The 24,340-nt window shown below is 63.6% G+C and overlaps 1 protein-coding gene across 9 annotated transcripts in view; it reads right to left on the bottom strand.

The window, feature by feature from the left end:
• The window catches only part of SHANK3 (SH3 and multiple ankyrin repeat domains 3), a 329,535-nt gene extending 306,510 nt beyond the window's left edge, over positions 1-23,025 (bottom strand). For 7 of the 9 annotated variants that reach the window (XM_062625229.1, XM_062625228.1, XM_062625231.1 and 4 more), the window contains exons 1-2: positions 14,260-14,315; positions 4,429-4,751 (exon numbers count right to left, since the gene is read on the bottom strand). In XM_062625229.1, coding sequence (XP_062481213.1) covers positions 4,429-4,671 — 243 coding nt within the window. In that variant the 5' untranslated portion in view covers positions 4,672-4,751; positions 14,260-14,315. Of the gene's footprint in view, positions 1-4,428; positions 4,752-10,403; positions 10,529-14,259; positions 14,316-22,953 lie in introns of those variants that run through there. The other 2 variants (XM_062625226.1, XM_062625227.1) reach the window with 2 other exon arrangements.
• Positions 23,026-24,340: the final 1,315 nt, after the last annotated feature.

Below are 24,340 nucleotides of genomic sequence, written 5' to 3'. Positions count from 1 at the left end.
CGCGCAGGGACCCCTTCCACTAGAGCAGCTTGCTCCAAGCCCCATCCAGCCTGGCCTTGACACTGCAGCAGAACAAGAGACTGGCACTCGCTGGCTGGGAGGATACACGTCCACTGGCAATTCCTACACGGCTGCTCTCTGCTTTTCTGTTAGGGAGAGGAAACAGCCCAGAAGGTAGCACAGACGGGGCCTTTTACTGCTTACGTCCTCCCACAGGACACACACAACAGCCCTGCTCTGCAGACCACCGGTCAGAGCCAGTGTCCCTCTGCAGCACCCAGAGCCACAGCAGAGGTGCCTCGGCTCCCTCCCCACCTGCCCAGCAGTAGAGCTCACAGGATGCTCTGCAACCACTCATGGGAGTTCAAATCCCAAGGGAATGGTGCCGTCCCACGGCAGCCTGCCTTCCCACCAGCCCTGGCTGAGCAGAAGCTCAGGAAATCTTTGCCTCTCTCTGTTTTGGAATATGAAAAGTTACTCCTTCCCTTCACCTGGCTTAAGAGGGGAATCAATGCTTCGTGCACTGGTTTTCAGGCTCTTCTTTCCTTTGCATTAAGGAGATAAGAGCCAGAATATGAACCTGAACTGAGGAGGTGCCTGAGAACAGGACTGAGGGCAGAGACTTCTGCAGCTACAGGAGGGAATGAGCAGCTCCATCCCTGGCCTCGGCAAGACTTCAACAGCCTCTCACCAACAGAGCTCCATCAATTCCACTGTCCAAGTCCCTCGCTCCTTGGGAGCAGGGCCCAGCCCCTCCTGGCTCCATCCTCCTGTCAGGCACTTGTAGGGAGCCATCAGGTCCCTCCTGAGCCTTCTCTTCTCCTGACTGACCCCCGCAGGTCCCTCAGCCGATCCCATCACATCTGTGTTTATTCAAGCTCATGTCTCCGGTCGGGGTTTTCCAGAAATCCCGGAGCCGTCTCCAAGCCTTTTCGGTTCCTTTGCAACCCCCAGCACCGTGTTTATTCAGCTGAAAGCCTTGGAATTCTCCGCTAGTGCTTTCCATTGTTCTGGGCAATCCCCACCCAGGCGGTGACCTGAAAGGCAGCCTCTCCAGAGACATCGCTGCTGATGTCCTCATGCCGGGCCAGCACTTCCAGGCTGAATCTCTGGGAACTGACGGAGATATCCTCCAGTGTCCAAACAGCTTGAGATGGGACCTGCCGTGAGGGAGAAACAGGACCCATCTCCTTCCTCCTGCTCCGCACAGGGCATGCAGAGAGGCAGGCGGAGGGGGGACGGAAGCTTGGGCCCTCCTGCAGTGCAGAAACAGGAGGGATGTGCTGGAATGGGAACGGAGCACATCTGGATTTCCAAAAGGAGCCTCTTCCTTGCAGTGCAGAAGTAGCTGGTGGCATTCCCTGCTGTGCATTCCACACTCTGCTCTAAGAGGTGATAGACCCGCGGGGTCTGGACCAGCAGAGCTTGCACATGGCCCTTCCTTCTGATGGGCAGGGTTGTTCCCAGGTCACAGCAGGCGTGGGGTGCTCCTGTGCTCCCATCACCAGGCAGGCATCTGAGAGGTGCCATAAGCATCCTGTTCCTTCTTCCTGCCCGCAGAGCATATGTCCTTCACCTTCCTCAGCCCACCTGAGTCCCGCTGTGCACCTACGGGATCCCTCCTGGGGCACAGACACTGCTCCTGGCCTGGAGCAGAGCCCCCAGAGCAGCCAAAGCATCTACATTCCTACTGCTGCCCATCGGCAGGGCCACAGCCACAGGAGCCAGGCAAGGAGCAGCAGGGCAGGGGAAGGGCCTGTAGGAGGGGAAGAGGAGGCAGGGAACACACACGGCTCTGGAGCTTCCCATGAGCTTCCCCAGAAGCCAGCAAACATCCTGCACATCCCAGAGTGCCTCATGGAGCCAATGGGGTCATGGCAAGCACAGCAGTGGCAGATGGGACAGGCTCAGTTCCTCATTTTCCCCCTTCCCTTTTCACAGTGCTCTGATAGGGACCCTCAGGGCACCAGGAATGAGCACTGAGAGTCCCCAGATCAGAGCTGGTGCACAGGGATGATGCAGAAGCTCAGGGTCAGTCACAGGACACAGCTCTTATGGATGCACTGTTAAGCCAGCTGCATTTCCCTGCTTCCCTTTAAGTGAAGGTACCTCAGCTAACACGGCAAACCAGGCAGCTTCTATTTGGGGAGTCAGCCCCCGCCTGAGCCATGGATGCAGATGAACCATGAATGCAGCTGAGCCATGAATGCACCTGAGCCATGAATGCAGCAGCCCTCTGCATGCACTGCCTTGGTCTGCAGGAGGGGATGCCCTGACCCCCTCCCGAGCACAGCTGGGTCTGGGTGCTGGTGTCAGCAGGGGAGCACCACACAGGGCTCCTGTGGGGCTGCACGGGTCTGGCAGAAACCCACTGCACCGTCCTGCGGCCCATGGGCACCCTGCACAGCCCAGGAGCTCCTGCTCCTCACCCTGCAGCACCAGAGCCAGGTCCCCCTGCACAAGGACCAGGCTGCACTGGGCAGGATGCTGGTGCTGGGCAGGACGCACTGTGCTGCTCTGCACTGCACCACGGCCCCAGTGCTCCCCACTGCACCCTGTCAGCCCCCAAAGTGCTGCCTGCCCCCCACAGTGACCCTCCCATGGGAGCAACACCCCCAGCCCCTGGCAGCCCATGGGTCTGCGGGTGCTGGCTCCCAGCTCAGAGGTTGCACCAGAGACATTTCCACCCTCCAGCTCTCTGACAGGCATCTGCCCCAGGAGCAAGGGAGGTCTGAGAGGGAGATTCCTGCTTTGCACCGTGCAAAGATACCCAGCTTTGCAGGAACTGCCCCATCCCTTCCCCTGCCTCCAGGCTGAGCTATTTCACTGACTCGGCGGGTTGCAGCGGGGGCTGTGTAAGGAGAAGGGGTTACAACGCAGCATCACAGAACTCCAGCATCGCTGCTCCCTCCCGTGCCCACGCACACTCCCAGAACAAAGGCAGGGCAGGGAGCTGCGGAGCAGTGCCCAAGGAACAGCAGAGGAGAGAGGTGGATACCATGGCAATGTGCAGAGCAGGGGCCCGTGCTGACAGCCCTTGGACCCTGCCGTGCTGCATCGCACAGGGTGAGGCTGGAGCAGGACCAGATCTGGAGCTGTGCATCAGGGCTGAATGAGCACAGGGGGGTAATAAGGAGGAGCTGATGTGAAGGGAAAGAGACCCAGCCCTTGCCCACAACCCCAGGAGGGGCTGGGGCAGGAGGAGCAGGGACAGAGCCCTCCCTGCAGCACAAAGTCAGCACTCGCTAGAGCAGAGCCTGAGTCCAGTTCTTCGACAGCAAAGGCAATGCTGCTGCTGCCCTGTGCTTGGCAGCCGAGCCTGCAGAGCAGTGCTGGGAGCACGCCAGCACCCCAGCGTGCCTGCTCCCTATCCAGCAGCACCAGAGCAGCACCGCAACCATGCCAGTCTCCGACAGAGCTCTTTCCCCATCCATGAGGGGAGCTCTCACTTGCCTTCATCCCCTCCACACCCAGCAATGCTCTGTTCACCCCATGTCTGTTTCATCTCCTGCACCCCTCATCCCCCAGGGGCACCCCATCTCCTGCCCACAGTGACTTGCCCCAGAGCACAGGCTCCTCTCAGTCCACCCAACATTGAACCCTGCTCCCAGCTCTCATGAACGCTCTTCTTCGTGAGGGCCACAGCTACCACTACCCTTCAGGAAACTTCTTCCCAGCACTGAACCACTTGCACCCAATGCCCCAGGTAACCCCCAGCACTGCCCCGGTCAGCAACAGCCACCCTACAGCCTCTGTGGGTCACTGTGCCGTGACGGACACCCACCGTCCTGGGGTCAGCAATCACCATGTCACCCTCCGCCCCTCCATGCCACCCGTTTCCCCGTGGCGCAGCCACCCCTCCAACACTGCACGGTGCCCATGTCCACCATGTCACACGCGGCTGCAGGCACCCTGCCCGGTCCCGTCTGCAGGCAAGCGCCCGCCAGCTCCCGCAGTCCGGCCCAGCCGGTGCTGGCGCCGTGCTGGTACCGGCATCCTGCCCGTGCTGGGGGCTGCTCCCTCGCCCAGCCCAGCTGTCCCCGCGCTCGGGGCAGGCGGCGCAGCGCAGCCGGTCCCGGGCCGATGAGGGTCCCCGGCGGTGGAAGCGGCCTCGGGCTGCGGCAGCACCGGGAGCCCCGGAGCGCCCCGGCCGCGCTGTGCCCCGGAAAAGCAGCGCTGCAGCGGGGCTGCACCCGCGTCCGCGCCTGCGGGGCAATGGGGAGCGGGAAACCGGGGAGAGGGGCAATGGGGAGCGGGGGGACAGCGGGGCAATGGGGAGAGGGGACACCGGGGCAATGGGGAGCGGGGGCAGCGGAGCGGGTCCGGGCCGGAGCCGTCCTGCCGGGCCCGCGGCCGCCGCGGCGGTGCGAAGTTTGCCGGGTGGCGCCGGGGCGGCTGCGCAGGGAGCGGGGCCGATCGCGTACTCACCGTCTGCTGCAGGTCGGGGATGCCGATGCGGACGACGATGGCGCCGGGTGCGGGCTCCTCCATGCGCGCCGCTGCCGCCAGCTTGGGGGAGCGGGGCCCGGCGGGGCTCCGGGCCGGGTCGAGCCGCGAATCCTCCCGCAGGCTGGCGCCCGGCTCTCCGGAACGGGGCTGTCGCTCCGGCGGCGGCTCTGGCGGCGGCGACTCCGGGCTCTCATGTTTGCTGCCGGCGGGGCTCAGAGGCATGCTCCGTGCGGCGCGGCGGGGCGGCCCGACCGGCACCGGCACCGGCACCGGTGGCCGCGCTCACAGCCCGCCCGGGGGCCCTGCGGGTGGGGAGAGGCGGTCAGCGCGGCGGCAGGGACCGCGGGGGGACCCTCACTGCAGGCGGACACCCCTGCAGGGACCCGCGGGGGGACCCTCACTGCACACGGACACCCCTGCAGGGACCGCGGGGGGACCCTCACTGCACACGGACACCCTGCAGGGACCCGTTGGGGACCCTCACTGCAGGCGGACACCCCTGCAGGGACCCGCGGGGGGACCCTCACTGCATGTGGACACCCCTGCAGGGACCCGTTGGGGACCCCCACTGCAGGCGGACACCCCTGCAGGCTGCGGCGGGGCTCACTGCACGGGACACCCCTGCAGGCGCCGCGGGGGGACCCTCCGGCACCGGTGGCACGCCCTGCAGGGACCCGCGGGGGGACCCTCACTGCACGCGGACACCCCTGCGGGGACCGCGGGGGGACCCTCACTGCAGGCGGACACCCCTGCAGGGACCGCGGGGGGACCCTCACTGCACACGGACACCCCTGCAGGGAGCCGTTGGGGACCCTCACTGCACACGGACACCCCTGCAGGGAGCCGTTGGGGACCCTCACTGCACACGGACACCCCTGCAGGGACCCGTTGGGGACCCTCACTGCATGTGGACACCCCTGCAGGGACCCGTTGGGGACCCTCACTGCAGGCGGACACCCCTGCAGGGACCTCGGGGGGACCCTCACTGCACGTGGACACCCCTGCAGGGACCCGTTGGGGACCCTCACTGCAGGCGGACACCCCTGCAGGGACCCGTTGGGGACCCTCACTGCACACGGACACCCCTGCAGGGACCTCGGGGGGACCCTCACTGCACACGGACACCCCTGCAGGGACCCGTTGGGGACCCTCACTGCACACGGACACCCCTGCAGGGACCCGTTGGGGACCCTCACTGCAGGCGGACACCCCTGCAGGGACCCCTTGGGGACCCTCACTGCACGCGGACACCCCTGCAGGGACCCGTTGGGGACCCTCACTGCAGGAGGACACCCCTGCAGGGACCCGGGGGGGACCCTCACTGCAGGCGGACACCCCTGCAGGGACCCGTTGGGGACCCTCACTGCAGGTGGACACCCCTGCGGGGGGACCCCAGCAAAGGACTTCACGCTGCACCCCGGCCACCGCCACAGGGACCTTTACAGGACCCCTGAGTGGGCACTCAGAGATCCCCATCTTGGGGCCCTCCCCAAGGAGCCCCCGGTCACCCACGCAGGGATCTCATAGAGGCACCCCATGGGGCTCCCCATGGCAGGAATAACACACACACACACACACACACACACACACACACACACACACACAGGGATCCTTGTGTTGACCCCCCCTACCGTACATGGGAAACCCCATGTCAGGGACAGACATCACCAAGCAGCCCCCCACCATACAGAGATTCCCACATGTGCCCTCCCTCCCCAACAAGGTCTAATGCCACTGCATCCCCTCCATACCCCCGACACGGAGTCCCACCAGCCACCCAGCAGGGACCCTTCCTCATCCTCACAGCAGAGCACAGACCTGTCCCAGCTGAGCCCACCCCAGGCACATGGACACCAGAGCCTCTGCTCACCCTGGCCACCAGGGCCAGCACAAAGGGTCTGGACACTGCACCCTGGGGCAGAGGACAGGTTGTCCCAGCTTATGGGGGCTGCTCTGCTGGTTTGAGAGCCATCTTCTCTCCATTATCTTGGATAACCACCATCTCCCGAACAGCCCTGTTCCCCCCCCTGCAACCATGGTTCTCCATCTCCACATTTGCACCAGCATGTCTGAAGGCCTGCCTGGCTCCTTCCCCGTTACAAGGGACGCTGGAGACCAGCAGGCTCAGCCCATCTGTGGGTTTCACAGGGAAAGTTCCTGGCTCTGGTTCTATCAACTGTTCATGCTGTATTGATCACAGAATCAACCAGGTTGCAAAAGCCCTTTAAGCTCATCCAGTCCAACCATTTCCCAGCACTGCCAAGGCCACCACTGACCCACAACACTGAGGTCTTTGTCTCCACGCTGTGTGAACACTTGCAGGGACGGTGCCTGCAGCCCTGCCCTGGGCAGCCTGTTCCAATGCCTGAGCACCCTCTGGGGCAGGAATTGTTCCTCAGCTCCATCTAAACCTGCCCTGGGGCAGCTTGAGGCCATTTCCTCTTGTCCCATCCCTTGCTCCTTGGGAGCAGAGCCCAGCCCCTCCTGGCTCCATCCTCCTGTCAGGCACTTGTAGGGAGCCATCAGGTCCCCCCTGAGCCTTCTCTTCTCCACACTGAACCCCCCAGGTCCCTCAGCCCTTCCCCATCACCCCTGTGCTCCAGGCCCTGCACCAGCTCCTCTGCCCTTCTCTGGCCCCACTCCAGCACCTCAATGTCTCTCTTGCAGTGAGGGGTCCAGAGCTGAACACAGGATTCAAGGTGCGGCCTCACCGGTGCCCAGTGCAGGGGCACAATCCCTGCCCTGGCCCTGCTGCCCTCTGTGAGGTCCTGATGTCCTGCTCCAGGTGGTGACCACTCAGTGCCCACCCACACAGACCAACCCCATGCTCCTGGCTCCAGCAGCTCCCACCAGCCAGCGCTCTGCCAGGGGGTTCCCAAACCGCAGGATGCAGCTGCACCCTTGTGCCAGGGGTTCAGGAATGGGAGGACACTGACCTGTGTTGCTGTCCCAGAAACCCGTCTCAGGGGGACCGCGTGCACTCACACTGACCCAGGGCAGGCTCAGGTTCCATGAGATCCAGCACAGAGCAGGGACACAAGCAGCCCCCACCACGGGCTGCTCTTCCTGCCCGTGTCCAGCTGATGACAGCCACAGGGACCCTGCCCAGCAGGTCAAGCCCTTGCTCCTTGCTCCCTTGCTGGGACAGGAGCAGATGGGCTGATCCCTGCAGGACTGTGCCTGGGGCTGTGGCCCGTCCACCAATGGCTGGGAGTGAAGACTTTGATCTACATGGCAATCCTCAAACAGAAACAGCCTCCAGACCACTGAGAGCTTTAGGGAATGGCCTGGATCCATCCAGGAAATGACTAACGGCTCTTCCTCCACCTCGAGGCCAGGGCACTGCACCCGCGAGAGCCCCCGGCAGCATTCCCAGCTGGAGCTGCAGGACAGGGACTGGTGGAGGAGGCTGCACCCACGGTGCTGGGTCCTGCAGAACGAGCGCCGCGACTGGCACCAGCCCCAGAACGGAAACCAAGTCTGGATCCTGACAAACAATGAGATCAGCCCAGGAGCAACCAAAGCCTCCGGGCTCCTCCTTTCCTCCGACCAGCGCTGTGCCCTGTGCCCTGCGCTGGAGACACAAGTCCCTCTGCCTGTCACGGAGTGCGTTGGGTTGGAAGGGACCTGAAAGCTCCTCCAGCTCCAACCCCTGCCACGGGCAGGGACCCCTTCCACTGGAGCAGCTTGCTCCAAGGCCCTGTGTCCAACCTGGCCTTGAACACTGCCAGGGATGGGGCAGCCACAGCTTCTCTGGGCACCCTGTGCCAGCGCCTCAGCACCCTCACAGGGAAGAGCTTCTGCCTAAGAGCTCATCTCAGTCTCCCCTCGGGCAGGTTGAAGTCCTTGGGAGCAGAGACCAGCCCCATCCTGGCTCCATCCCCCTCTCAGGCAGCTGCAGGGAGCTCCAGCTCTCCTCTGAGGAGGGGCCCAGCTCCCACCTCTGGGAATTCAGGGAAGGAGCACCACGACCACCCCCTGGCGCTGCCTCAGGCACCAACCTCCATCCGCTCGGCAGCAGGAGCTGCCCCAACCCACCCATAGCCGGGGGGTCCCAGTGGGCTCCACTCATGGCCTCTCGGGGACATCCCTCCCCCTGCCCACATGCTGCTGCCCTAGCTCTGTTCAACTGCTGACATTCATGGGGTTCCTTTCTTCCCTGTTTCCTGTCTTGCTACTTCACTAAGGGGAGAAATCCAACGCTCCAGATGGTAATTGCCAGGATTATTCCTGCTTCTTTTACCCCAATCTTCTGGCCCCTCATTAGTTCCCAATAATGTCTAAGCCACAACTGTGAATGGTTGGGAAATGCAGTGGCCACCCCCGAACTCCATCACAGACTTGCAGAGTCATTCACATTCATTTGCTTATTGAATCAACTTCTCTGCTGAGGCGAGAAAAAAATCCCTTATCTTGGAGGAAAAGATACAAGTTGAGTAGCTCAGAAATGATAATCCAGAGAGTCCCGTTCCGAGCCCAGGAAAACGGTGAGAAACCATCAAGAGGAGTCAGAAACCCTTTCAAGAGGATTTCCCAGCAAGAGGCACAAACCAGGGATGCGTCCATCACCCCTCCCTGGTCCAGCAGAGCTCCCACACGTGCCACAGGAGCACCAGTGAGCGAAACCCAGAGCGGAGCAGTTGGGTTGGGTCACCACACAGCAGCCCCCACAGCACGGTGTAAAGCTGAGCCCCCGTTACTTCTCATGCAGTGGGATCAGTGTTCCCCTATGGGCTGCCCCACTCCCCTGTCCCTGGGGCTACAGAGCCGAAGCCACTTCCCACATCCCTGTGACAAGGCAGCCATGGCACAGGGATCATCCCACGCTGCTCAAACCCACTGGCATCCATCAGGCCTCCGGATCCCCCTGGGTTAGAGATAAGAGAACCGTGGCCACCACACTGTGTATTACTGCATTATCACTGCTCTGGAGGGAAGCATCCTGCTGGGAAACCCTGGGAATGAGCAGCGCTAGCACTGCTCAGCACTAGCACCACAGCAGTGAGACCCCAGAAGGTGCCCCAGGTCAGACGTGAAGACCAGCAGCCCCGGGTCACAAGAAGAGCAGGAAGCAGCAGCCGGGCTGGAACTACTCCTGTGGCAGGGAAGGGCAGTTTGGTGCAGCTAAAGGCAGCCCAGAGTGGGAGGTGTCAGCATCAGCCCCGGGTCCTGCAGCCGAGGCTGGGGGCTGCAGGAGGTACCCCATCCCCAGGGACAGCTGGTGTTCCTCCAGGTCTGCCCTCGCACCCTCCCCTCTTTCTGGAAAGCTGTTTCTGACCCTTCCTTGCTTTTGCAATGGCCTGGTTTCCAGGTTCACCCTCTCCGTCTCTGGTTCAACACACATACATGATTTGCATTAACTAATTTAATATTCATTGTGTCCAGAGAGGGGTCCCTGCCCGTGGCAGGGGTTGGAAATCCCTTTCAACACAAACCAGTCTGGGGTTCTGTGATTCCATAGTTCTAATCCTAGGATAGCATCAGGCAGCTGGTGAAGGGAAACTCTTGACCTGTCCGGTTCAAATACATGATTTGCATTAACTAATCTTCATTATGTCAGAGAGCAAAAACGAGTCAGGATTTCTGCCCTAATGATTAGAGAGGTTGCTGGGGGTTGGGATTTGTTGCAGTTGAGTCCCTGTTAACACAGGGGGGTGGAAATGGTTGAGTTTTAAAGTTCCTTCAACCTGAACTATTACATGGTTCTGCTCCAGACCAGCGCCGAGGCATTGCACTGGGACAGGGCACATCCACCCGCCCACACCAGCATCCCCCCTGCCTCAGAGCCCCCCTCTACAGACCGGAGCCATGCTCGCTCCAGAGGCTCCCCCTGGGAGCCCGCTCCAGGCTCCATCACGGGAGTTGCTCCCACTCCCGACTGCTCCCAGCACCGGGAGCCCCTGGTCACGCTTCCAGCACTGCCTGCAGCCCCCCAGCCCCTTCAGCACCCCCACCTCAGTGGGTCCGAGCGCTCATGCTCGCCGCAGGCAGAGCCCATGGACCAGCAGAGCCTCCTCCGGCACAGCCCCAGCGTTACCGGTTGATCAGGGCTGCGGTCAGTGCCCGCAGGCACGGACACGGGGACAGGCACCGGACGGGCTCCCTGGGGGGGCTCTGTCCCCACCGCACACCTGACCTGTGTCAGGAGCCCAGGGCTCCCCCGGCCACGCTCCCAGCACCCAGGGCTGGTCCTGGTGTCCTGCCCAGCGCCAGGGCCCCGCAGCGCCGGAGCCGCCCTCGGTGCTTATCTGGCACAAGCAGGTCCAGGGCACCCAGCACCGGTGTTTGCCGTGGCTCCGTCCCAGCGCCACGTCAACGGCAGCGTGGTCTGTACCAGCCCAGCCCTGCCCTTTGCCACCGCTGCCCTGGCCTCCAGAGCTGACCCATAGCGCAGGGCAGGGCAGGCACAGCACTCGCCCCACAGTCTCGGGATGGAGGGAGCTCATGAGCAGCAGGAGCGGAGCCCATTGATCCGCCTTCGCCTGCCAGCGGTGTCCTACAGCACCTGATGGCTAATGCTAATGCCCATGGATTTTCCCTTTGCCTTTTTTTCAGGGTCACTGGATCACCTGGGATATGTGGATGATTAAAGGGCAAGTCCCACTGCACTGCTCATGGGAGCAAACCCACTGCCCCAGCAGGCAGGGGTTGCAGAGTGGTGCTGACCCCAGAGAGAGCAGCGGGATGAGGAGCAGCATCCTGTGCCCACACAGGGATCCTGTCTGTGGGGTGCTGGGCGATAGTGCTGGGCACAGGGATTCCTGAGAGCTGCCCCTCGCTGCCTGCATCTGCTGCAGGAAAGGAGCCCAGAGCCCAGCCACCAGTGAGTGCAGCACTGAGGAACCACAGGAGCAGATTCCCTGCTGGGGAATGATAGAATTACCCAGGGGGGAAAAGCCCTTTAAGCTCATCCAGTCCAACCGTTCCCAGCACTGCCAAGGCCACCACTGACCCATGGCACTGAGGCCTCGTCTCCACGGGGTGTGAACCCTTGCAGGGACGGTGCCTGCAGCCCTGCCCTGGGCAGCCTGTTCCAATGCCTGAGCACCCTCTGGGGCAGGAATTGTTCCTCAGCTCCATCTAAACCTGCCCTGGTGCAGCTTGAGGCCGGTTCCCCTTGTCCCATCCCTTGTTCCTTGGGAGCAGAGCCCAGCCCCTCCTGGCTCCATCCTCCTCTCAGGCACTTGTAGGGAGCCATCAGGTCCCCCCTGAGCCTTCTCTTCTCCACACTGAACCCCACAGGTCCCTCAGCCCTTCCCCATCACCCCTGTGCTCCAGGCCCTGCACCAGCCCCATTGCCTTGCTCTAGCCCCACTCCAGCACCTCAGTGTCTCTCCTGTAGTGAGGGGTCCAGAATGGAACACAGAATAGGTCTGTTCAGCCTCACTCGGCCAAGACAAAGTTTCCTGCTCTCTCCAGCCACTGTCCCAGCTGGACCCCAGTCCCCACAGGACGAGCACTGGGAACCCCTGTCCCTGAACACTGGTTTTCCCGCAGGTCACAGCCTGCACAGCTCCAGGTCGCACATCCCCAGCTCCAGGATGGATCCACTCTCCCAGCCCCGTCCCTCCCCATCACAGCCACGCTGCGGGCCCAGGTTATGTCCCAGCCTGGTTTGCCCTGAAGGCAGCTACCCCTCCTGCTGTGCTGTAGAGCAAACTGACACAGGAGCAGGAGTGAAGGCCTGGGGTAGGAAGTCAGTACCAGCCCCATGACACTGCACACACAGCCCTGGCGGTGCCTCTACCATAGAATCCCAGGTTAGGGCTGGAAGGGACCTTACAGAGCATCTGTAGCCTCCCAAATCCAGGCTCCTGTCACATGCCACTTCTCGGGATCTGTTCCTTGCACTGAACCCTGCCCCTGCAGCCTCTGCCACCCCGGAGCAGGGCTCAATGGGGCAGCCTCACCGGGATGCACTGGGATCCAGGGGCTTCGTGCTCCCCCCGCAGCCACTGAGCACGGGTGTAGCCATGGGAACATCACTGAACACAGTCACCATGGAAACCAGAGCCACACACTGTCACCAGCACAACATGCTGCCATCAGCACAACACGCTGCCACCGAGCACATGCGAGGCCCTGCATGCCCTGCAGGGTCCCTGATGCTGCCCTGGGGTCCCTGATCCTGCCCTGGGGTCCCTGATCCTGCCCTGGGGTCCCTGATCCTGCCTGGGGTCCCTGATGCTGCCCTGGGGTCCCTGATCCTGCCCTGGGGTCCCTGATCCTAGCATGTGTGCCCTGCGCGGTGCCGGGTCCTGCCCTCTGCCATCTCCTCCATGTGCATGGGGTGGACTGGAATCTCCTCCCATCCCACAGGTCACTGAACCCGTCAGCTCCTCACATGGAGCCAGAGCATAAGGACACACAGGCACAATCTCAGGGCAGGAAAGGATCATGCCTGGACGGACACACGAGGACACAGCCAGGAGGAACAAGGCCCTGGCAGAAAGCACACACAGTCACAGGGTCCCAAGCCTGGTTTGTGTTGGAAGGGACCTTACAGCTCCTCCAGCTCCAGCCCCTGTCATGGGCACCCCTGCAGGTCAGCGCAGCCCGGGAGGGTGCCGCAGCCCAAGGACAAGGAAGCCCAGTCATTACGTTCTCACACATCCCGCCCTCACTCACGAGCTCCTCTGTGTCCTCACGTGGAGCACAGACCCACGGCAGAAAGAAGCAAGAAACCCGCTGTGCAGGACCTGCTCCCCGTTCTCACCACCAGCACCAGCGCGGTCCCATCCCCGTGCCCTCACCCAGCCTCACTGCAGTGGGTCCCTGTCCCAGCACAGCGCCAGCACCACCCCAGCCCCTCTGGGGCTCCCCCAAGCCCCCCAGCAGAGCGCAGGGGTGCTGAGCCCGCGCCTCGGTGCGGCTCTGACCTGTTCCCAAGGGCTCGGGGCCGCCTGGCACAGACACTCTCCAGAGCTGGTGCCGGGGTGGCCACCAGCCCACAGGAACATCCTGCACCGCCACCACCCTGAGCTGCTCCCGCTTAGCTCCTGCCTAATAGGATAACGCTGCCTCCATCTGCCTGTCTGGGACTAATCCCTTCGGCATCCCTCCCCTTCCTGCTCCCATCCTGCTTGGGAAGAGGGTCCAGGCAGCAGCCACAGGATGGGCACAGCAGGGGCAGCACCTGGTGATGATGAACAACCTCCCCGTGCCCCACAGACCTGGGCTCCTGCTGCACAGGGAGGGAAGGACCTTCCCCTGCAGGGCTGGGAACAGGAGAAGCAACCGGGATTGCTGAGCCAGGCCCAGCTCCATGGCCCTGCTCCCGCCAGGATCTGCTGTGGAGGGAGAAGGACCAGGACAGAGCTGTCTGCTGTGGAGTGACCTGCTCCAAGTGTTCTTGTGACACTGCCACACAACGGGTTTGGGACCTGCAAGTCACGGATGTGCTCTGGGAGCAGGCAGGATGGACTTAGAATCACAGAACTTGATCAAGTTTGGGTGGGAAGGGACCTTAAAGCTCGTCCCATTCCAACCCCCTGCCACGGGCAGGGACACCAGCAGGATGGGCCTGTGCAGACCTGGCTGGTCCATCCCCCCAGGACCTCTCCCCTTGACATCTCCTCAAACACATCACGTAGCAATGACCCACCCCTGACTCGGACCCTCTCCTGCACCACTCACAGCCTGATCTCACCCCAACCCCTGCATCCTCAGCTCTGCCCCCAGCACCAGCGCCGGGGGCTCTGTCCCAGTGTCCTGGACAGGTCACCCCACCCCAGGATGAGTGCTGGACCCCAAGCCCCAGCCTCTGCCATTACCTCCCGAGGTGCTCCCTAGGGAGAGGGCAGAGCTTACCTGGAATGAGAGGCACGGGCACGGGGTCACAGCGCTCCCTCTTCATCAACCTGTGGACAAGAGAGCAAGGACAGCGTCAGCAGGGAACCAGTTCAGCATCAGTGCAGCATCACTGCAGCACCAGTACATAGTCAGTGCACCAGTGCCACACCAACACCACACCAGTGCCATGCAGGACACCGAGGAGAGGGGCAGAGTCACCTCCAGCATGTGCTGCCCCACTGCAGAAGCAGCCTGAGCCCTGTGGGCCCATCCTCACCCCACAGACAGCACATTCACTGCCCTCCAAGGGGAGCCACAGGTGCTCTGCCCCTCAAGCCCCTGCTCCACAGCACAGCTCAGTGGGACCATGCATGAGGATAATGCAGCTTCCCAAGGGAACAGCCCAGGTCAGAGCACCAGGGAAGGTGATGCAGCCACCATGGGTCGGTCGGGGTCCTCCGGCACCTCTCACCACCTCCAGCAGGTGACTGCAGTGCCTCGGGCTAAGACGGGAGCAGGCACGGGCAGGTGAAGCAGAGAGGTGTCTGTAACACTGCTCTGTGCTGGGCACGGTGAGCTCTCTGCTCGCTCCTCACCACGGCTCCTGCCCGGGCGAGCGGCTGAGATGGCTGCTCCAAGGTGGAACATTGAACATGGATGAGCCACATCCCATGGAGCAGGGCTGCAGCGGTGTGGGGGGCGAGGGCCAGGACCCTACCTGTGGGTGCACGGGGACAGGGGGGTGACACTGGGCTGAAACCTTCCTAAGAGCAGCTCCAGCGGGAGCACTGCTGGCACCTGGACAAGTGTAAAGCGACACTGCTGAAGTCCCATGGGGCATCACAGGGTGCTCTAGACAGAGCTGCTGCCGCCCCATTAACACCCCTCCTGAGAGCAGCTCATGGGACCACGCGTGCCATGAAACACAGGAAACCACTCAGCTGCCTGACATCAGACCTGGACAAGCATTGAGGGGAAACACAGGGATGCACAGGGTGGGACCGACCAGCCCCCCTCCATCCATGCACCATCCAGAATCTCTTCCTGCAGCACAGAGCATGGTCCAAAGCCAACAAGGGCCCACGGATACAGTGGGCTTGGGCTGGAGCTATTCCCATGGGGAACAGGTGTCTGCAGAGCCCGGACACAGCCACACACCTCTGACGGGCGCAGGACTGGGCACCATCAGTTGTGTGGCCTCAGGGAACCCACCAGGCTCCCTGGGAAGGTGCAGAGCCAGGAGGACTCAGAAACAGGAGGAAGGAATGACCAAAGGGAAAGAAAAACTGGCCTCAGAGAAAGGCAGGAGCAAGATCAGTGCCCAAGCAGGTGTAGTGACAGGGGACATGGGAAAAGGCTGCAGCACCCTGGACACTGCGGGAAGGAGGCAGCGCTTCTGTTGCCCTCATCTCACAGCACGAGGGCAGTGGAAAATGGCCTGGATGTGGCACTGAGGGAACACTGGGATGTGGCACCGTAAACTGAACGGTGCAGCTGCCTGCGGGGGAGCCCATGGGGTCAGAACAGCGACGGTTCCCTCCCTGTGTGGAGGGTCCCATGAGCGAGGATACCAATGGCTGACACCAGCAAGTGATGGGGCTGTGCCGGGATCACCCCAGCAGGTCACGGCAGTGCCAGAGGCAGGAGAGGGCAGGGAGCTGGTCCTGAGGGTGGCTCCGTGCTGCAGAGCGGCTGCTCGGCCTCGCTCCGTCTCTTGGCTCTCATCCACCCCATCCCCATTCCACCAGGACCTGCAGCACACAGTGGGGCCAGCACAACCTTCTGCCCCCGAGCTCCATCCTTCCTGCCCCCAGGTAAGCAGGCCCCAGAGCAGCATCAGCCATGGGAACACACAACCGGTCACAGCAGAGGCACAGGAAGCGGCTCAGGAGATAAATGAAATGCTTGGAACAGGAGCATCTTCTCCCAGCGTTGATAACAAGCAGAGGAGATTTATGAGTTTATTATTGGACCTGACAAATTAAACTCTTCACAGAAGAACAAATTATGCAGACGATACGCAATGTATTTAGGCTGCAGCTTGCAGGATCCTGGCCCTCAATCCCTGAGGATCCTGCAGGCTCTGGAGCCAGAGGGGCTGTGTTCAGAGGAGCACGGAGCGCGCCAGGGAGGCTGCTGCTCCTCCTGCTCCTGAACGGCAATTCTGCCTCATGCTTGTCTAAGTCTGACTCTTGGATGACAAACATCCACATTCCTGTCTTTTCCTGCAGCTTTTTCCCTTTCCGCGATAAAAACTGGAATGGGGGAGACTGAGATGAGCTCTTAGGCAGAAGCTCTTCCCTGTGAGGGTGCTGAGGCGCTGGCACAGGGTGCCCAGAGAAGCTGTGGCTGCCCCATCCCTGGCAGTGTTCAAGGCCAGGCTGGACACAGGGGCTTGGAGCAAGCTGCTCCAGTGGAAGGGGTCCCTGCCCGTGGCAGGGGTTGGAGCTGGATGGGCTTTAGGGTCCTTTCCAACACAAACCAGTCTGGGGTTCTATGATCCTATGATAAGCGGCAGCTGCAGACTCACAGTAAGCACAGCAGCAGGTCCCAGCCACCCAACAGACACGACATGATCAGGAACAAGTCAGGGGAAGTAAAATCAGCCCCAAGACAGCTGGGAGCTGGGGAGCATCTGGAGACTCCTATGTCAGGAGACTGTGGGAATGCCCTTGTACACAGGGGAATGTCCATAGGGTTACAAGCACCTCAGCACCCTCACAGGGAAGAGCTTCTGCCTAAGAGCTCATCTCAGTCTCCCCTCGGGCAGGTTAAAGCCATTCCCCTTGGCCTGTCCCTCCATCCCTTGTCCCAAGCCCCTCTCCAGGTTTCCTGCAGCCCCTTCAGGCACTGGAGCTGCTCTCAGGTCTCCCCTTCAGGAGCTTTCTCTTCTCCAGGCTGCCCCAGCCCAGCTCTCTCAGCCTGGCTCCAGAGCAGAGCTGCTCCAGCCCTCGCAGCAGCTCCGTGTCCTCCTCTGGACTCACTCAAGTAGGAGACACAGAGGATGGGGCTCAGCCCGCAGCCCCCATGCTCCAGCGCCCTGTGTCCCGCACCCCGCACACAGGCGCCGCACTCCCTTCCCCAGGGATCCTCCGCCACGCTGCGGGGCCTGGCCGGAGCCTCCTGCGGGCAGGAAGGTGCCGCCGCGCTGCCCGGACCCGCTTCCGCCCTGCGGAACAGCCGCGGCCCGGCTCGAGCGCTCCCGTTTCCTCCCATTCTCTGCGCTCCCACGAGGATGTCTATAAAAAGCCGACAGATCCAGACCTGGAAGCCCAACCACACCCTAAAGGAGCCGGGAATGCCACTGTGTCCCGGGGAGGCAACCCGAAGCCCCAGCGGGGCAGGACACAGCGGTTCTGACCTGAAGGCTTCTCGGTGCCAACGAGCGCAACCAACCACCAACCCGCTGAGGTCCCCACTGTCCTGCGGTCATCGCCCTGGCACGGAAGAGCAGCCCAAAGCCCCAGCTCCTCCCCAGCCGGCAGCCCTGAAAACAGAGCGAGCGGGAGGATGCTCGTGGGGCGCATCCTGCACACCCCGGGCTCTGCTCAGCCCCGTGCTCCCCAGAGCCACCCGGGTGGGCACAGCCGGGTCCCTGCAGCACCAGAGGCCCCGCGCGGGGCCGGTGCGGGCAGCTCTCGCTGCGGTCGGAGCGCTTCCATCAATGTTTAATGAGCGGAGCCTGCTCTCGACCCGCTTCTCCGGTTACTGAGTCCCTGTCCCCGCACCGAGGTGCTGCTGCTGCTGCTGTTGCTGCTGCTGCTGCTGCTGCTGCTGGTGGCGGTGGCACAGGGCCCCGTTCAGGGAAGTTCGGGCTGATCCCGCACAAAGGCAGCGCTGCCCTTCCCACGCTGCCATCAGGAGCCAAGACACGGAACCAGCGCAGTGCCTGTTGTCACAGTTACAGCAGCTCCGTGTGTGCAGGAGTGGGATGGCAATTCACTCCCTGTGCTCCTCTCAGCTGCACGCCCCCATCCAGTCCTGCCCCATAGGGGAGTCTGCCCCACAGAGGGGGTGTGGTCCTGCCCCACCAGGCCATCAAGCTCCTGCTGCACCCCGGGTCCTCCCCCCTGTATTCCTGGTGCCAAGGGACCACCAGATCCCACCTCCCGGGTTAGCGGTCAGCACTGGGCTGGAGCAGGGCAGGACATGGAGAGGACCCTTCCCCTCTGCCCCTCCAGCCCTGCTGAGCAGAGGAGAACAGGGCAGGAGCCCTCCCAGCCTGACCTCCTGTCCTGGGACTGTTCCTCAGACCCAAAGGCTGCTCCAATCCCATATCTCATCACACAGCTCTTCCCTGTGAGGGTGCTGAGGCGCTGGCACAGGGTGCCCAGAGAAGCTGTGGCTGCCCCATCCCTGGCAGTGTTCAAGGCCAGGTTGGACACAGGGGCTTGGAGCAAGCTGCTCCAGTGGAAGGGGTCCCTGCCCGTGGCAGGGGTTGGAGCTGGAGGAGCTTTAGGGTCCCTTCCAACACAAACCATCCCATGATTCTGTGATACCCCAAACGCCACCCTCCGCCTGGGCCCAGCTCCATGCAGCCCCACCGCTGCCCCACATCCTGTGCTGCGTTCCAGGGCAGGCCCAGCCTCCATAACCCCCATGGTCAGGGACCCGCATCCCACCGGGACCCCTCAGCTCCACACATGCATTGCTGTGCTCTGCACCCCATCCCCACTCCCGTGCCCATCGCCATGGTGCTCCTCACCACTTGCAGATGTGCTCCTGCTCGGGAGTGCGGAGGCAGCAGCGGGAATTTTTAGCTGATGAAATCTCAGCAGCACACTCTATAGTGAGCTGCTGGTGCCTGTTCCCGTGCCCCCCCGGACACAGCACTGGTGTGAGAGAATACACAGTACAGCATTACTCACACCACAGTACTAATATTAGGAATACTTGGGTGTTACCCTGAGGCCCCTTCCAACTCCAGCAGCCCTATGATTCTCTGCGTATTGAGGTGTTACACAGCCTGTACAGCAACAACACAAACAGTTATTATCGAAGATGACCTTGTAATAATCTCTTTCACGCCCTTCTTTGCCCTCAGCCCCTTTCACCACATATCTGGCCAGATGGGCAGAGCACAAAGGGGTCCTGTGCAGTGCAAAGTGTGCACAAACCTTATCTTACATTTAAGCGTGGGTATAAAAAGACATTGACATTATGGAACCTTGTTCTGTGTCTCCATTACCCACATGTCGCTGTTGAGACAGAAGGACAGTGGAAGCTGTGAGTGAAGTTTATCCCTCGGGAGAGCTGGACCAAGAGCAGGTCCATGCAGAAGCTGATGCCAAGTCCCCAGCTCCTCCCTTTACAACCCACATCCTTGGCACAAACCCACAGGAGGCAAGAGAGCATCTCATGGGCCAGCACAGCCAGAGTCTATCCACCATGCCCTGCCACAGGTGCCATTGCAGAGCTAGCCTCGTGTCTGAGGCTGTTTCTCACCGATGCCTGGCAGCTGCAACCTTTCCATCACTGAAGGCTTTGAGGGTCCCTGCCCGTTGGCATCAAGGCAAGAAGCAGCAGGTACAGCACTTGTTTGAATCCTGTTTGCTTAATCCATTGCTCCCTCCACGCTGGCACTGGGATTTACACAGGCCCTCACAGGCACTTAGGGATACCAGCACCAGGGCAGGTAAACCCGGCTCTGGAGCATCCTGCTCCCCTGACCCAGGTCTGAGGAGCAGGATGTGGCACAGTCACTTCTCTAGCAGTTCCCTGGGACACACAAAATCACAAGCTGAGGCCCAGAAACGAGACCAAACCCACACAAAACCCCTACAAAGACTGGCCCGTGCAACCCATCCCAGAGAACAGCTCCTTATCCGTGACTTCCTGAGGGGGAGATGGCTTTGAAATCACGGAACCTTGGAATGGTTTGGACTGGAAGGGACCTTAAAGCTCCTCCAGTCCCAACCCCTGCCACGGGCAGGGACCCCTTCCACTAGAGCAGCTTGCTCCAAGCCCCTGGGTCCAACCTGGCCTTGAGCACTGCCAGGGATGGGGCAGCCACAGCTTCTCTGGGCACCCTGTGCCAGCGCCTCAGCACCCTCACAGGGAAGAGCTTCTGCCTAAGAGCTCATCTCAGTCTCCCCTCTGGCAGGTTAAAGCCATTCTCTCTTGGCCCATCTTACTAGGCAAACGGTGCTTACACACAAAGGAGCACAGGAAAATGGTGTGTTGAGCATCCAAGCAGAGTCTTGGGAGCAGATACACCCAATTGTGCACGGGTACAAGGACCACAAACAGATATGTTCCAAAAGCAACCACACTACCAGAGCAAATGCATTCCCCACAAGTCCCACTCCTACCTGATGCTTTTGGACCACCCCGCGGGTCTCATGGTCCCCATCCCTGATGCAGGCTCTGAAAAGCAGCGAGTGTGTTCTCAGCACATCCCCAGTCCCAAACTGCGGCCCCTGCTTCCAGCACGTCCGTGTGGCTGCAGACAGCACCTACCCCCGAGCACATCGAGCTGCGGCGAGTCCCAGCCCTTACCCCCGAAACAGCCTCCCGCGACAGCCGCAGCCCCCGCTCTCCATCCCACACACCCCAAAGCACGGCACAGCCCAGCACAGCTCCCGGCTCCGACACAGCTGCTGGTCCCAAGCGCCGGATCCCGGTGCCAGCCACGGCCCCAGTCCGCAGGCATCCCACTGCAAACAGCGCTGCTGCCGCCCCACACGCACATCCCACCGCGAGCCCTGGATGGGCACCGACCGGCCCAGTTCCCCGGCACACAGCCCCGGTAGCGCCCCGGTAGCACCCCGGTAGCACCAACCACAGACCCTGACACCGCTCCCCCCCCCGGCATCCCACACGCAGCAGCGCACAGACCCCGGCCCCCGCCGCCGAGCTCCGCCGGTATCGGGGGCCGCTGCCGCCGCCATCCCACCCGCCCTGCACCCGCACCAGCGGCAACGGGGGCAGCCCGCGGCGGCAGAGCCCTCCCGGAGCCGGATCCACAACCGGGCCCGGAGCCGAACCCGATCTCGGACCCAGCCCGGGGCCGAAGCCGAAGCCGAACAAGGACCCGAAGCAGGAGCCGAAACCGGAGCCAAAGCAGAACTCGAAGCCGAACACGAAGCCCAACCCAGAGCCGAACCCGGGGCCGAAGCCGGAGCCGGAGCCGGAGCCGGACCCGGAGCCGGACCCGGACCCGAACTCGGAGCCGCCCCCGGGTCCGGACCCCCCGCAGCCGCCCCCGCCGCTCCCCCCGGCCCCGTTACCTGCGGGGCTCGGCGCGGCCCCAGCCACCATCGCGGCGGCGCGGCCGGGGGGCAGCGGGGGGGGCGGGGCGGGGGCGGCCGAAGCTGCGAGCGCGGCCCCCGCCGGCAGCGGGCGTTAGTTTAGGGAGTTGCCATGGCAACGGCGGGGCGGCGGGCGGGAACCTCGGCGGGACCGTGCCCGCCCACCGCGGCACCGGCACCCCCGGCACTGCCCCGGCCCCGCCGCTCCGGGACCCCCCCATTGCCCCGGCCCCGCTTCGGACCCCCCCATTGCCCCGGCCCCGCCGCGCCGCGACCCCCCCATTGCCCCGGCCCCGCCGCACCGGGACCCCCCCATTGCCCCGGCCCCGCTTCGGACCCCCCCATTGCCCCGGCCCCGCCGCGCCGGGACCCCCCCATTGCCCCGGCCCCGCCGCGCCGCGACCCCCCCATTGCCCCGGCCCCGCCGCGCCGCGACCCCCCCATTGCCCCGGCCCCGCTTCGGACCCCCCCATTGCCCCGGCCCCGCCGCGCCGCGACCCCCCCAGTGCCCCGGCCCCGCTTCGGACCCCCCCATTGCCCCGGCCCCGCTTCGGACCCCCCCCATTGCCCCGGCCCCGCCGCACCGGGACCCCCCCATTGCCCCGGCCCCGCTTCGGACCCCCCCATTGCCCCGGCCCCGCTTCGGACCCCCCCATTGCCCCGGCCCCGCCGCGCCGGGACCCCCCCATTGCCCCGGCCCCGCTTCGGACCCCCCCATTGCCCCGGCCCCGCCGCGCCGGGACCCCCCCATTGCCCCGGCCCCGCCGCTCCGGGACCCCCCCATTGCCCCGGCCCAGCTTCGGACCCCCCCATTGCCCCGGCCCCGCAGCGCCGCGACCCCCCCATTGCCCCGGCCCCGCTTCGGACCCCCCCATTGCCCCGGCCCCGCTTCGGACCCCCCCCATTGCCCCGGCCCCGCCGCACCGGGACCCCCCCATTGCCCCGGCCCCGCTTCGGACCCCCCCATTGCCCCGGCCCCGCCGCACCGGCACTGCCCCGGCCCCGCCGCGCCGCGACCCCCCCATTGCCCCGGCCCCGCTTCGGACCCCCCCATTGCCCCGGCCCCGCAGCGCCGGGACCCCCCCATTGCCCCGGCCCCGCCGCACCGGGACCCCCCCATTGCCCCGGCCCCGCTTCGGACCTCCCCCCCCGCCATCTGCAGGCAGCGGAAGCGCCAGGCCCCAGCGAGCCCCGGGAACGGGAGCTGCCCCCAGAGCCGGGCACGGACCCTCACGTCGAGGCCACTTCACGGCGCTGCCGGTCCCGTCCCGCCCCACCGGTCCCGCTGCACAGCACCGGGGCCAGCCCGCCCGGTGACCCCAGGGCGAGGAGCCCCGGCGCCGCTGGCCCCGACGGCGCTACCCGGCTGCTCTGGCCCGGGCTGTCCCGGCCGCGAGCAGAGGAGCCCCAGCCCCGGTGCCGCCGTCACCCGGCCGAGGCCCAGCCCCGGTGGTGCCGTTACCTGGCAGATCCCGGTGCTCCTGCACAAGCTCCCGGCGCCCTCGGAGCTGGAGCCTCCAGGAAGCCCGCGGCCGCCAGCTCAGCCCCTTTCCTGCCAGGAAGGGGACGGGACACCCCCGGCCCCCGCCAGGCTTCCGCGCCCTCCGCTCCCGGTGTCCGGCCCCAGCCTCCGGATGTCCCGTGCCAGGGCAAGGTCGCAGGTCCCGTCGTGCACGCGCATGTGTCACCCCACACATCACCGGCATCATCGGGGGGTGCTGAGCATCAACGGCGTGTGCTGAGCATCAGCGGGGCGTGCTGAGCATCAGTGGGGCATGTTGAGCACCAAAGGGGGGTGCTGAACATCATCGCGGGGTGCTGAGCATCACTGGAGGGTTCTGGGCATCACCGGGGCGTGCTGAGCATCACCAGAGGGTGCTGAGCATCACTGGGATGTGCTGAGCAACACCGGGGGGTCCTGAGCGTCACCGGAGGGTGCTGAGCATCACCTGAGGATGCTGAGCATCATCAGGGGGTTCTGAGCTTCGCTCGCGGGGGTCAGGATGTGACTCTGCAGCCTATCTGGGAGCCAGGAAGCACCTTTTGCTGGAGCCGGGATTCTCCCTTCCTGTGGGAGCACCGCGAGCCGGGAGGAAACCCCGACGGAAGCCTGAGAGCTGCAGCAGTGCCGGCCGGACGAACAGACAGTCCCCGCATCCCCATCATCTGCCTCCTGGTGTCCCCCATCCCCATCATCTGCCTCCTGGTGTCCCCCATCCCCATCATCTGCCTCCTGGTGTCCCCCATCCCCATCATCTGCTTCCTGGTGTCCCCCATGCCCATCATCTGCTTCCTGGTGTCCCCCATCCCCATCATCTGCCTCCTGGTGTCCCCCGTCCCCATCATCTGCCTCCTGGTGTCCCCCATGCCCATCATCTGCCTCCTGGTGTCCCCCATGCCCATCATCTGCCTCCTGGTGTCCCCCATGCCCATCATCTGCCTCCTGGTGTCCCCCATCCCCATCATCTGCCTCCTGGTGTCCCCCCATCCCCATCATCTGCCTCCTGGTGTCCCCCATCCCCATCATCTGCCTCCTGGTGTCCCCCATCCCCATCATCTGCTTCCTGGTGTCCCCCATGCCCATCATCTGCCTCCTGGTGTCCCCCATCCCCATCATCTGCCTCCTGGTGTCCCCCCATCCCCATCATCTGCCTCCTGGTGTCCCCCATCCCCATCATCTGCTTCCTGGTGTTCCCCATGCCCATCATCTGCCTCCTGGTGTCCCCCGTCCCCATCATCTGCCTCCTGGTGTCCCCCCATCCCCATCATCTGCCTCCTGGTGTCCCCCATGCCCATCATCTGCCTCCTGGTGTCCCCGCATCCCCATCATCTGCCTCCTGGTGTCCCCC

The sequence above is a fragment of the Pezoporus occidentalis genome, unplaced genomic scaffold (genome assembly GCF_034315485.1).
Source record: "Pezoporus occidentalis ecotype Australia unplaced genomic scaffold, CSIRO_AGI_Poc_V1 ctg279, whole genome shotgun sequence".
Taxonomy (NCBI): Eukaryota; Metazoa; Chordata; class Aves; order Psittaciformes; family Psittacidae; genus Pezoporus; species Pezoporus occidentalis.
The sequence above is the reverse complement of the archived record's forward strand: the minus strand, read 5'-3'. Positions and strand labels throughout refer to the sequence as shown.